A 14,462-nucleotide genomic window follows, 5' to 3' on the forward strand; every position below is an offset into this window, starting at 1 on the left:
GAAGGCCAATGTAGAGGGCATTACAGGGTCTTGAGATGACCGTAGGCTGGATCACTGTAGCTAGGTCGTCCCTGGACAGATAGGGGGCCAGCCGTCTAGCCTGCCGCAGATGAAAAAGAACTGCTACCAGTTTCTGTTTGTTTCATTCATAGCTGCCCCCCCCCCCCCATTTTCATTTCCATTCATTTTCTGAAAATGGGCACCTTTATGAATGGGTGTTTTCATTCCACATCTGAAAAAATGGAAAAAAAATTGGACCATTGGACAACAGGCGCAGGCTTCCGCTAGGCTCCCCTTCCCCTCAGTTTTAGGGCTAAAGGGGTGAAAATCACCACACATGGAGGGCATATCTCCCACTTTAAGCCCACCGACTGTTATAACTTTTGGGTCATCCTCTGATTTTTAGAGATTTTTCTTTATTTCTAGAGAGAGAGAAAATCTCCTTAAAACCCTTCTAACTTCTCCAGCAGCAGCAGGAGGGAGGCAGGACAGCATTCCTTCCTACCAAATGCAAAAGATGCTTCACACACCACACACAGTGCCCAACCCCACTATTTCACTTCTTCTTAATAAAAATATAATAACAAGCAACTTTTTCCTAAGCCTTTGCAGCAGCCACAGCAAGCATTAGCAAGTATTGTCCCCTTATTTTACAAACACTGATCCACTGGAGAAAAAACTTTTTTCAAAATGTATTGTGTGAAAACTAGCCATGACTGGAGCATATCATGTCATGTCTTAGCAATGAGAAGAGCGCAGAACAAACAAGGCAGAGAGAGATCGACTAGAGAATGGAGAGACCTCGTTTTCCAAGGGTGTGTGTAAGGGCCCACACAAGGGCAAGGGTTGTGCAGTGTAGCGTGAGGAGAGCTGTTGTGTGTCATCCCTGCACAAGTTTTGTGTCATCAAATTTCCAGTCCTCAATGAGTAAGCTACACTAGAATTAGGGCTAAGCTCAGAGATTCATTTCCCCACATTCCTATGCATGTTTCCCAAAGGACTTTGTCTTTTGTCTTTACTGCTAGCCACTATCTCCTCCCCCTTTGATCGCGTTGTAGTGGAGGAAACTTCCTTTTAAGTGTGAAGAGCCCTGGGAAGCCCATGCGGTCTCCACCATTCCTCTTCTGCTTTTCTTTCTCCCAGTGAGGATGCATTTTGTCTCTGCAAGGAGAGACAAAATGAAATCTATACAGTCATGGCTAGATTTCACACAATACATTTTGAAAAAAGTTTTTTCTCCAGTGGATCAGTGTTTGAGCAGAATTCAAAACGATCTTGACAGATTAGAGAGATGGGCCAAAACTAACAAAATGAAGTTCAACAGTGACAAATACTCCACTTTGGCAGGAAAAACAAAATGCAAAGATACAAAATGGGGGACGCCTGGCTCGAGAGCAGTACGTGTGAAAAAGATATTGGAGTCCTCGTGGACAACAAGTTAAACATGAGCCAACAATGTGATGTGGCGGCGAAAAAAGCTAATGGGATTTTGGCCTGCATCAATAGGAGCATAGTGTCTAGATCTAGGGAAGTAATGCTACCCCTCTATTCCGCTTTGGTTAGACCACACCTGGAATATTGTGCCCAATTCTGGGCACCACAATTCAATAGAGATATTGACAAGCTGGAATGTGTCCAGAGGAGGGCAACTAAAATGATCAAGGGTCTGGAGAACAAGCCCTATGAGGAGCGACTTAAAGAGCTGGGTATGTTTAGCCTGAAGAAGAGAAGGCTGAGAGGAGATATGATAGCCGTGTATAAATGTGAGAGGAAGTCACAGGGAGGAGGGAGCAAGCTTGTTTTCTGCTTCCCTGGAGACTAGGACGCAGAACAATAGCTTCAAACTACAAGAAAGGAGATTTCATCTGAACATGAGGAGGAACTTCCTGACTGTGAGAGCCGTTCAGCAGTGGAACCCTCTGCCCTGGAGTGTGGTGGAGGCTCCTTCTTTGGAAGCTTTTAAACAGAGGCTGGATGGCCATCTGTCCGGGGTGTTTTGAATGCAATATTCCTGCTTCTTGGCAGGGGGTTGGACTGGATGGCCCATAAGGTCTCTTCCAGCTCTTTATTCTATGATTCTATGAGAATGGCAGGATATAAATGCAGTAAATAGATAAATATTATTTTGTATCAGAGGGGGTTTACCATTTCATGTCCCCCAGATTAAACAAAAACAAATAAAACAGCAGAAATGGGTACCGCAATATGATTAATGACTATGACTAAAACACAAACTTCATAATAATGCATACAATAATTGTTCCCCATTACACTATTTATTTTTTATTTTTTATTTATTTGCAGTATTTGTATACCACCCTTCTCAACCCTGAAGGAGACTCAGGGCAGTTCACTATTTCCCCCTTCACACCTCCTGTTCCTGTGACCTACCCTTCTTTGGGTTGAAGTCATTCATATAGAACTTTACCCATCCTTCCCAGTAAAACATACACCCATTCTTCCTCTAGCACAAGAATCATCATCTAAAAATTACAAGCCAAAATTCTAACAAAGCCCAAATTATGGAGCCTAATCTCAAATTCTTTCCCTTCTTCTCACAAAGATAGTTCCCAATTCCTTATCAAAGTTCTTCTCTGTTTTCTCCCTATCCATCATGGCCAATTTATCCACAGCCCTCATTCTAAAAACTTTCACTGTCATTTTCTTTTTTACTTTTTTTCTTATCCACCTCAAGCCCTATCCCTTTGCCTTCTTCTCCTCCCTTCTCTAAAGTTGCATCCTCCTTTCTTCTTGCATTTAGTGATTTGTCTAGTTTAAATCAATTTCTTCTGCAAAACTCCCTAGCCTTCATTACTGAGTTTGGTACATGTTGTCTCTCTGTAAAGTGTAAAGATATACCTTGATCCAAATACTCCTCCAGGTTCACCTCTCCTCCTCCCATGAAACTCGCCAAAGTACTAATCTCCCATTTATATATGTTTTCATCTATTGCTTCCTTTAGGCCACCAAGTCTTTCCTTCTCTTGCTTCCACTGGTGTAATTAAGTCAACTGGATGTTCTGTTTTTTCTGTTTCTCCAAAATGTTCTTCCAACATTTCTGTTCTTCCCATTGGCTCTCGCACTTGATGCACCACTGTCTTCATGTCAGTTCTCATCTGTGTAAATTATTGTCTCACTTATTTCAATTCTGCTATCATTTTGTCCTTAATTCCTGCAAAGGTTTGAATGAACAAATCTCTCATTGCTTGCATCTCTTACAGATTTTTTTTAAAAGGGAATTGATGAGATAGGTCAGGTTTTGTTCTTGTTGAAGTAATGATTTAACTGACAGTTTTTCAGTGATAGCCACACACTTAAATGCAGTTTTTCATCCTAAATTGATCAGATTATAAGAAATTTCGTACCAGAAACCTCCTAACCCTTTTTGCTATTTCATCTCCCTCCTAGCCCCTAACCCTAACCCTAGCCTCGTGTTTGCAATGTACTTAAATACAAACAGCAAAATGTATGATTTGTTAAAATATGTCTCTTCTGGTTAGAGTATTTAAGATCTATTGTAACATTCTTTTTTTTAATCATCAGGTGCGATGGATGATGTATTGGATTGTGTTTGCTCTTTATACTGTCACTGAAACAATAGCAGACCTCATGATCTCTTGGTAAGCTCCATGTCACTGCAAAGCCTAATACCTATTGTTTGTAGCAGATAATAAATATACCGTATATACTCGAGTATAAGCCGACCCTAATATAAGCCGAGGCACCTAATTTTACCACAAAAAACTGGGAAAACTTATTGACTCGAGTATGAGCCGAGGATGGGAAATGGAGCAGCTACTGGTAAATTTCAAAATAAAAATAGATACCAAAATTACATTAATCGCGGCATCAGTAGGTTAAATGTTTTTGAATATTTACCATATTTCAACGAAAAACAGTAAACTAGTTCAGTAAGTGGAAAAGGGGGATCAACAAAAACAATGTGGTCTCAACAATAACATTATTTATTTATTTATACCCTGCCCTATCTTCCCATGGGGACTCAGGGCTTTTTCCAACATAGTAACAGGCAAACATTCAATGCCTATATAAACAGAAAACCATAAAAAATTAAAACAAAAGACAATACTAAACATTGTACAATAAGTTAAAATAAATAGTTGCATTAAATAATTATCATTAAAAGCAGTTACCAGCGGAAGTAAAGTGTCATATTAGTTCCCTTTCGCCTTCTCTCAGGCTTCTCCTGTTGACACAGCCTAGAATGGCATTGCCTTTTTCAGCTGCAACATCACATTGTTGGCTCATGGTCGACTAAGTCTCCTTTCATAGAATCCTAGAGTTGGAAGGGACTTCTAAAGGCCATCAAGTCCAACTCCCTTAATTCTGCCTTCATGCAGGGAAAACACAATCAAACACTCCTGACAGATGGCCACCCAGCCTCAATAATAATAATAATAATAATAATAATAATAATAATAATAGTTGGAAGAGATCCTTGGGCCATCTAGTCCAACCCTCTTCTCCCTTTGTGCACAGTCAAGGCATCCCTGACAAATGGCCACACAGCCTCAATAATAGTGATGATGAAGATAATAATAATAATACCAATACCAATAATAATAATAAGAGTTGGAAGAGACTCCTTGGGCCATCTAGTCCAACCCTCTTCTCCCTTTGTGCAGCAAAAGCACAGTCAAAGCACCCCTGACAGATGGCCACCCAGCCTCAATAAATAATAATAATAATAATAATAATAATAAGAAGAAGAAGAAGAAGAAGAAGAAGAGTTGGAAGAGACCCCTTGGGCCATCTAGTCCAACCCTCTTTTCCCTTTGTGCAGGAAAAGCACAATCAAAGTACCCCTAACAGATGGCCACCCAGCCTCAATAATAAAGAGAGTTGGAAGAGACCCCTTGGGACACCTAGTCCAGCCCCCTTCTCCCTTTGTGTATTAAAAGCATAGTCAAAGCACCCCTGACATATGGCCACCCAGCCTCCATAATAAGAAGAAGGAGAAGAAGAAGAGTTGGAAGAGACCCCTTGGGCCATCTAGTCCAACCCTCTTCTCCCTTTGTGCAGCGAAAGCACAATCAAAGTACCCCTAACAGATGGCCACCCAGCCTCAACAACAACTATAAAGAGAGTTGGAAGAGACCCTTTGGACCATCTAATCTAACCCACTTCTGCCTTTACCTCCTCCTCCCTCGCTCCCTGCACGCCTTCCTCAGCAGTGGTGGCAGAGGAGGAGGGAGCTGCCGCATTAGGATTTGTCCACAGCCTCACTCTCCTCCTCCCGCGTGGCAATGCAGCAACAGGGAGGAGGCAGGAAAGGCGTGCGCGGGGCAAGGGAGGAGGGAAAAGTGTGCACCTCTGCCCCCTCCTCTCTCGTGCTGCGCCCGCCATCCTCAGTGGCAGCGGGAAAAGGCACATGCAGGGCGAGGGAGAAGGGAAAGGTGTGCTCCTTTCCCACTTCCCTAGCTCCATGCGCACCTTCCTCGGCTGCAGCTGCAAGCAATAGCATAAGGTCAGATGTAAACAGAGAGTCACCGTCTCAACACAGGCTTCTCTAAACAATTGCATGGTTTATTGAATCCAGGCTGGATGTGTCATGATCTTTTTTTCTTTTGGCTTTAGGTTAGCCAGGTAACTCGCAGGGAATCGGAGTCGACTATGAAACAGACACAGAAACAGAAGGGGGGGAAGAGGGGGGGGTTCCCACTCTCTAAGACAGTTTGCTCACAGCCTCACTCTCCTCCAGGCTCAGAGGACGGAAAGGCCTGCAGGGGGGCAAGGGACGAGGAGGTGAGGGTCCTGGCGGGAAGGTATTGAGGAAGGTTTTTTCATCCCCATGCCTTGCCACCAGGACTCTCACCCGAATCTAAGCCAAGGAGAGGTTTTTCAGCCTGAAAAAAGGGCTGGAAAACATGGCTTATATTCTAGTATATACGGTATATGTCTAAAAAAATAGTTTTAAATCTGTATAATCCTGTATTTTATTTGTGTTCTACAGGTTTCCTCTGTACTACGAGTTGAAGATTGCTTTTGTTATTTGGTTGCTCTCTCCATATACTAGAGGGGCAAGTTTAATATATAGAAAGTTTCTCCATCCTCTTCTTTCTTCAAAAGAGAAGGTGAGATATCTTCCCAAATTTATCATCTTAAAACAATTTGGCCAATATTTAAGTGATTTAAATGCTGCTGCTGTGTGTTGTTTGGAGATGAGGGGGACACCAGCTCAGACCCCTGGCCTGTGGGGTCCCGCAAGGTTCCATTTTGTCCCCCATGCTTTTTAACATCTACATGAAACCGTCATCTGGAGTTTTGGAGTTCGGTGCCATCTCTACACAGATGACACCCAAATCTACTACTCTTTTCCACCAAAATCGAAGGAAGCCCCTCGTATACTGGACTAGTGCCTGGCTGCTGTGACGATCTGGATGAGGGCGAACAAGCTGAAGATTAATCCTGACAAGACAGGTCTCCAGATCAGTTGCACATCTGATCGGGGTATAGAGTGGCAGCCTGTGCTCGACAGGGTTGCATTCCTCCTGAAGACACAGGTCCGCAGTTTGGGGGACCTCCTGGATTCAGCACTGACACTCGACAGTCAGGTATCTGCTGTGGCTGGGAGGGCCTTCACACAATTAAAACCCATATGCCAGCTGTGACCATTCCCTGTGAAGTCTGATCTGACCACAGTAGTCCATGCCTTAGTTACCTCTAGATTGGGCTATTGCAATGCACTCTACGTGGGGCTGCCCTTGAAGACGGCCCGGAAACTTCAATTGGTCAGTAGCCAGACTGCTAACTGGAGCAAATTACAGGGAGCAATCTACCCCCCTATTTAAGGAGTTCTGTTGGTTGCCGTTCATTTTCTGGTCCCAATTCAAGGTGCAGGTTATTGCCTACAAAGCCCTGAACAGTTTGGAACCCACCTACCTTTGTAACTGCATTTCCTTTTACAAACCTGCATGATCTCTTTGATCCTCTGGGTAGGCCCTCCTCTCTGGCTTTTCCGGCGTGCCTTTGATGAGTGAACACATACCCCCATATCATGTCAATCCCAACTACAGTTCTGTCTTCATGACACACTTACTCCCATCCTTAATGAAGGCTCAACCCCATTGTTCACCCCTTCTGAGCTTCCCCCAGACACATACTTCTCCATTTACTTATCTCACCCAGGGTTTTATCAATTTTATCCTATGCATTTGGCCCGCCCACTATACTTTTATTTCTTTATCATGTTATTTTGTATTTGTTTCTTTCATACTGTGTTATTCCATGTATTTTATTGTGATGTTATCATTTCCTTGTTTGCATTTTATTTTGTTGTATTGTAATTCTGGGCTTAGCCTCATGTTAGCCACCCTGAGTCCCCTTTGGGGAGATGGTGATGGGGTATATATAAATATTATTATTATTATTATTATTATTATTATTATTATTACTACTACTACTACTTGTATTAGCACCTTATATTTAACACTAATAAAATTTTTATGGATTACATATGTCAGATTAGATTAATGTCAGTACTATGGTTTGTTTTTCCACCCTTTAGGAGATTGATGAATATATTGTGCAAGCCAAAGAACGTGGGTATGAAACAATGGTTAATTTTGGCAAACAGGGTTTAAATCTAGCTGCTACAGCAGCAGTGACTGCAGCTGTAAAGGTAAATATTGCTACTTACCAGCTGTTTAGCAAAAAAAATGCATGTGTTTGTGTGTTTAGCCAAAGAGAAGCTAGATAATGTTTCTTTTTTATAGCATGTCAAAAAAAGTATTGTTTCTCAAGCACTGCTAATATTATTTTTCAATAGTAAAGATGATCATTTCTCTCTTGTTGCTTTTTCTTGATGGTAATCACTTGCTGTAGGATTTCTGCCTTCTTTCTGCTGTTTTCCTTCAAGCAAATTGAGGTAATTGCTCATGAAAAATAAAAGCATGAAATATGCTACACTAAATATGAGTGGAAATTGAATGCAATTTTCCTGCTTCTTGGCAGGGGGTTTGACTGGATGGCCCATAAGGTCTCTTCCAATTCTATGATTTTAGGAAATGTATATGAATCCCCAATGAATTCTGTTTTTAAGAATGAAATATTAATTCAGTACATTAATCTGAACTTTAACTGCTGTTGCTTAAAGTTGTATAATACATTTAAAAACTTTAATTTGGGCTTATTCATTTGGACTTGAGCATTATTTTGGCTGCTTATGTCTGTAGGCAACCCGGTTTTTGCTATAATTCAAGCATGTAATGAATTGATTCCATAGCACCGAGTTTAATGGTGAACGTGGCATGGAGGAGGCACCCATCTCTTCCCCTTGTGGTCCCCAGTGCCCCTCAAAAACTTGCTCTGAAAGGCTGGGAAGCTCTCCAGAACTAGTTTGGTTTCAGCCCTAAGGATTGGAGTGTAGAAAGGATAGAAAGGCAAAGAGCTACCATTGCATTGGCACTGCAGCACTAGCATGTTAGGCTAATGTCCATCACGGGTAAATGTAGCAATGTAAAAAGAGAATTAGTACAGTTTTTGAGAATATTTTTGATTAGAATGGATTAGAAAAATGTGAACGATTAGGTGTGTGAGTCATATTTATTAATTATGTATGAGTCATATTTATATATTCGTTGGGGGTGCTATGGGTGGAAAGTATACTTTCCTTAGCTGCCAGGCAAAGGAATGACTGTGGAATTGTCAGTGATATGGGAACAGAGACTGGCAGTCCAACAACATCTCGATGTCCACGTGTCTCCATACCCTTGAGCCAGGTATGATTCCAGTAGGTAACATTTTAATGTACTCTAATTTTAGAGTCTTTACAGACTTAAAATATTAGAGAAGGAGGAAGAAAATCATTAGAGTTCTTGCACTTTTAGCTTAGAATTCACAAACCATGCAGTCAGTTGATTTCTGAGGTAGACATTTAAATATACATGCTTGAAATAAAATATTATCAAATAGCATTAGAATTGTCAGGGAGCAGATGTGACTGTACGTAAAACGTAAATTCCAGTATAGGTCAGTTTTTGACTAATTAAGTGTAATTTGTTAATATAAACAATTGCCACTGACTAGGAAATATTATTTTTACAAATTGAGCATCCCTTATCTGTATATCCAAAATGTTCAGGAATTGTCCACATGGGTGGCTGAGATAGTAACACATTTGTTCCCTAGCAGTTCAATATACACAAACTTTACTTCATGCTCAAAAGTACGAAGAAGGTTGTCTATAAAATTACCTTCAGAGTATGAGTCTAAGACAGTGCTTCTAAACCTTTGGGTCCCCAGGTGTTTTTGCCTACAACTCCCAGAAATCCCAGCAGTTAGGATTTCTGGGAGTTGAAGGCCAAAACATCGGGGGACCTACAGGTTGAGAACCACTGGTCTGAGGCGTATATGATGTTTCATATTGCTTTTGTGGTTCATTTTTGTGGTTCAATCATTTTTGTGGTTAGACTTTAGTCTCATCTCCAAAACAGCTCATTATGTGTATGCAAATCTTCAAATAATCTGAAATCTAAAGCACCCTGGGTCCCAAATATTTCAGATAGAGCAGTGGTTCTCAACCTGGGGTCCCTAGATATTTTTGGCCTACAACTCCCAGAAATCCCAGCCAGTTTACTAGCTGTTAGGATTTCTGGGAGTTGAAGGCCAAAAACATCTGGGAACCCCAGGTTGAGAACCACTGAGATAGAGGATAGTCAGACTGTATAATTTTTCAGCCTTCATATTTTCCCCAGTTAGTTCCTTCCTCTGAAGTGTACCTGATATTAATTAATGGTCTCCACTCTCAGTACTAACCAATGATCCTGATTAGCTTTCATGATAAAACAGGCTCTCTTACCCTGAGGATGTCTGGACCCAATGCAGTGTTCCTGCACCAGATATCTTGAAAGAAAGTCTACCTTTAATTCTCAGTCAACCTGTTTGTTTGGAATTAGTTCCAGCTGTGAGCAAACCACATATTGTCCAAGGCTTTCATAGCCGGAACCACTGGGTTGTAGGTTTTCTCGGGCTATATGGTCATGTTCTAGAGGCATTCTCTCCTGATGATTCGCCTGCATATATGGCAAGCATCCTTAGAGGTAGTGAAGTCTGTTGGAACTAGCAAAAAGGGTTTATATATCTGTGGAATGACCAGGGTGGGACAAAGGACTCTTGTCTGCTGGAGCTAGGTGTGAATGTTTCAACTGACCACCTTGATTAGCATTTGATGGCCTGGCAGTGCCTGGAGCAATCTATTGTTGAGAGGTGAATAGATGTCCCAGGTTGTTTCCTCTCTGTTGTTTTGCTCTTGTAATTTTAGAGGGTTTTTTTAAATACTGATAGCCAGATTTTGTTCACATTCCACAGATATATAAACGCTTTTTCCTAGTTCCAACAGACCTCACTACCTCTGAGGATGCTTGCCATAGATGCAGGTGAAACATCAGGAGAGAATGCCTTTAGAACATGGCCATATAGCCCGAAAAAACCTACAACAAACCACATATTACTTGTCTGCCTTGTTTAGCCGTCATTTCTAATTCCATGAATCTTATTTCCTATCTAACTAAATAAACATACTTCTCTGTGCAGTTTACAACTTTGCCTTGAACGTAATATTACAATGGCTAGCATTCTGCTTGTAAGAGATGAATATATAAGTCATCCTAGGCATGCAGGGTAAATTATTCACCATAGCATAATAGAGGTATTTTGCTGACAGTGGCAGAAACAGAATTGCACACACAGCAAGATGGTGCATCTAACATTGTGTAACATCAAACAGTCATTGACATGTATTACACAGTGTTGCTGTTCTGCATTGGGGTCACATCGTTCTTTTGCAACATATCTCCATATGCAGACATTTGCACAGCAGTGAGGGTTGTTGCGTTACAGGCAATTTATCAAAAAGATGAAGAATTTACTAAATGAGCTAAAATGTGAGTGCATAATAAATTGTTAGATTAAAGAATTTATGAGACATTAAGGGTTCCTGTTGGGTCCAGTTGCTTTCTCTGGACTTAGGCTTTCTGTGCATGGGATATTCTAGGATGCTATCAATTATAAATCACAGCCCAATTTTGGAGTTCCAGTTTTGGAGGAAAAAATGTTTATGGGAAAAATATTTAGGTTATTAGAATATTTTTAGAATTTCCTCAGCCACCCCAATGATCCTACTTCCAAGAGAGAAATATCTGTGCTATTCCTCACCATTTTGTTCTCAATAACTCTGACTGAACTAATTGCCACTTTCTGCTTCTGCTGCCTTCCCAATAGGCCCATAAGACTTAGTGAAAAAGGCTCATACAGACAACATGACATCCAAGTGTGAAGAAACCTGGACGTCATGTTGTCTGCATGGATCTTTTTTACTAAGTCTGTGGTCCCATTAGAGAGGGAGCAGATTCCTCAGACTCAGTTTACACATCAAAAGGCAGGCAACAGGTAAAAATATGGATGGGAGGATTCAAGCAGCCATCCAGAGTCTGTTGGACCATAGTTCCCAGAAGCTCTGCTCAGCATAACCAGTCATGAGGGAAATTGCCCAAATCCTAAACACTGGTTAACACAAAATATGGCTCATTGAAACAAGCTAACTTCATATGCTGTAGTTTTAAAAGGATGATTTCAGTGTATCTTACATAAGATTTGCCTCTATTTGTCTGGACGTGGATTTAATCCAGCATCAAAGTGAGCACTTTCAAATTTACCATGGCTGCACTGGAGGAGAGAGGCATGTGAAGCTATGGCAAAATTACCAATCAATGCACTGCTCACTGATAAAATTGATAAGATAATGTGACCTTTGGATTCTTGAAAATGTCAGTAAGCCAAACTTGGCAGGAATTCATGTGAGAGTTTCTTGGGATATTGTTTCTTGGGAATGTTTTCCTATCTTACATCTTCATTTATTATTATTATTATTATTATTATTATTATTATTTAGAACATTTATATCCCATCCTTCTCAACTTTCAAAGAGGGACTCAGGACAGCTTCCAACAGGCAACTATTCAATGCTGACATGATATCATAACATAAAATACAATTCGCATACATTAAAAACAGTTATAAATATACATTTAAACAGTTTACCAGTTCACATTGTCATCCAAATCAGTCCATTTATGAAAATTAATACAACCTAGGGTGATAAGGTGTTCAGTTTCCACCTTATATTGCTTGTTTATGGCTTCCATTACTGCTCTGCCTGTTCTGTTTAAGCTCCATGGAATGCAAACGCCAGATGGCATGCTGCCAAAATAGCATCTTTTTTATGGCCCTGTGACTCACACAAATAGGGGAATCTGCCACTGTACAGTCCATCTTCGGAAGCTTCTATGAGCTACTTCGTTAGGCTTTGGGCAGTAAAGCCCACCCATCATTGGACACTTCATCCACTTACTTTCTGCTTAAAGCTTCATTTCTTTTTGTAAGCTGCTGCAGCAGCATCAATGAATCTGTTCTATACTTTACCTCATTTCTGTTTTGTCCCGATTTCGGTTTTGGATTGTAATATTAATCAGTAATCTTTCTTGGACTGTGCTTTCGATCATTGTTTACCTCCACTAGATTTGACTTGAATGGATCAACTCATGAGTGTTCCTTTTCCTTTGGTGGCATATGCTGGCTTCTTCTGGATCTTTTAGGAAGTTTAGATTCCATTGAATGAAGACCCCTGAGAAGAACAGCCATTCTTTGTGTCTAAATTAAGACTACAATATTAGGCCTTGTGTCATGACTCAAGTTGGATTTTTTTTTATCGTGTCAGAGGCAACCCAAGATAATTGCAAGTTGCTTCTGATGTGACAGAATGATTGATAAGGAGAGGAGACAGAGTCACAGTAATCTCTGCTTCCTGATAGAGATGATTTCTTATCTTTCTTGGGCATATTGTAGTGACTGAAATAATGGAGGTAGTTCTGCATAGAAATGTGGTTGTATTTACATGTACATGACCACTGAACAACTCTAATTTGGATAACTGTCACCTGGGATGTCTAGTTGTACAATCAGTGACTGCATTGTAATACAGATTGGGTTTGTTTGGATAAAACACAGATAGTGTGGAGCAGACTTTTTTCAGTGCTTTATTTTTCCATACCACCGTGTGTGTACATAATCTATAATATTGCCATAGTTCTGTTAGCTGTTGTACAGCAGTCATGATGTTACATATGCTAAATTTAAGATGTGAATTTCCGTTTATTCTGAGAAGAATCACCATCCCAAGTTCTCAGATGAATAAATGAACATACTGCTCATTGTTTTTCCATTTTCCAAAATTACTTGCTTTTCTATTAGTTGTAAGTACAACTAATCAAAGCAAAATTTAATGGTTTCATGTACCCACAGATTCACAGCACATAGTTTAGTGAAATAGAATACTCAGCTAGTTGTATTGAGTAAGATGTTTGTCAACTTCAGATGGGATTTATGAGTGGGACAAACTGAAGGAACTACAGATCTTTTTGAGCAAAACAGAAAACTGTTGATATAAGATATATAAACTATAACACTGTGATTATCAATAAAAATCAATTGTGCTTTTTCATGTGTAATAACTGTTTTGTTAAATGTAAGGAAATAAAGTCTACAACTGTGTTGTAGTAGATAGATCCACGGACCTTATCAACAATAAAAGACAAAAAATAAAGAATACAGAGACAAACACTAATCACTATCCTAAAACTTCTCTAATCATAAATTAAAATAAATTAAAACACAATAAAACTTGATTAAATAATAAGTTTGGTAAAATGGAATTAAATTACAGTGATGTCTGTCTTACAAATGTTGCAGTATAATAATTTCCAGGTAAAGCTTTGAATTTGTTTTATTATGACATTCAAACCAAATGAACTAAATCAGAACATTTTATTTGTAGAGTGCTTCCCAAGCTTTAGGACACAAAATCAGAAGATGTTAACCAGTAGATTAAGATGATCTTAACTCTTAAAAATTGATCTGTTTTTAATTTAAGAACACTAGGTTCAGAATTACAGGTTTTGTGATTTGATGCACTAATGCAAATGAACCGTTTTGTATAATACATGCTTAGCTTTAACTGTTTTTAAAAGTGTGCTTTTAATCTTTAAAAGAAAATGTGTTGCATGCAGAATTTTGTAATAGTGCAATTGTGTATTATTATTTTACATCAGAGTTTAAGAAAGGAATCCAAATTCTTTCTTCTTGTTGAATTTTTTTCTATTTCTCCTGTCAAGGGCCAAGGGGCAATAACTGAAAAGTTGAGGAGTTTCAGTATGCAGGACTTAACTGCTATACAAGGTGATGAACCAGTGGGACAACGGCCCTACCAGACATTACCTGATACCAAAAGGAGAGGCAAAAACGCCAGCACCAGTGAAACCCTAGGTTTGTATGTTACTGAAAATTGGCTACTTGTAATTTTTTTTGGTATTTTTATAGAAGTGCAGAGATAAGCATTCTGTTTCTAAAAAATGAGGCTCCCTTGCTTGTGCAAATCAGACTTGGAA

At 39.9% G+C, this 14,462-nt stretch overlaps 1 protein-coding gene across 1 annotated transcript in view; it reads left to right on the plus strand.

The window, feature by feature from the left end:
• Window positions 1-14,462, plus strand: part of REEP3 (receptor accessory protein 3) — an 86,506-nt gene that overhangs the window by 62,806 nt on the left and 9,238 nt on the right. The window contains exons 3-6 of the mRNA XM_060768931.2: window positions 3,544-3,620; window positions 5,975-6,095; window positions 7,529-7,642; window positions 14,190-14,340. Coding sequence (XP_060624914.1) covers window positions 3,544-3,620; window positions 5,975-6,095; window positions 7,529-7,642; window positions 14,190-14,340 — 463 coding nt within the window. The remainder of the gene's footprint in view (window positions 1-3,543; window positions 3,621-5,974; window positions 6,096-7,528; window positions 7,643-14,189; window positions 14,341-14,462) is intronic.

Source organism: Anolis sagrei, chromosome 3 (assembly GCF_037176765.1).
Source record: "Anolis sagrei isolate rAnoSag1 chromosome 3, rAnoSag1.mat, whole genome shotgun sequence".
Classification (NCBI taxonomy): Eukaryota; Metazoa; Chordata; class Lepidosauria; order Squamata; family Dactyloidae; genus Anolis; species Anolis sagrei.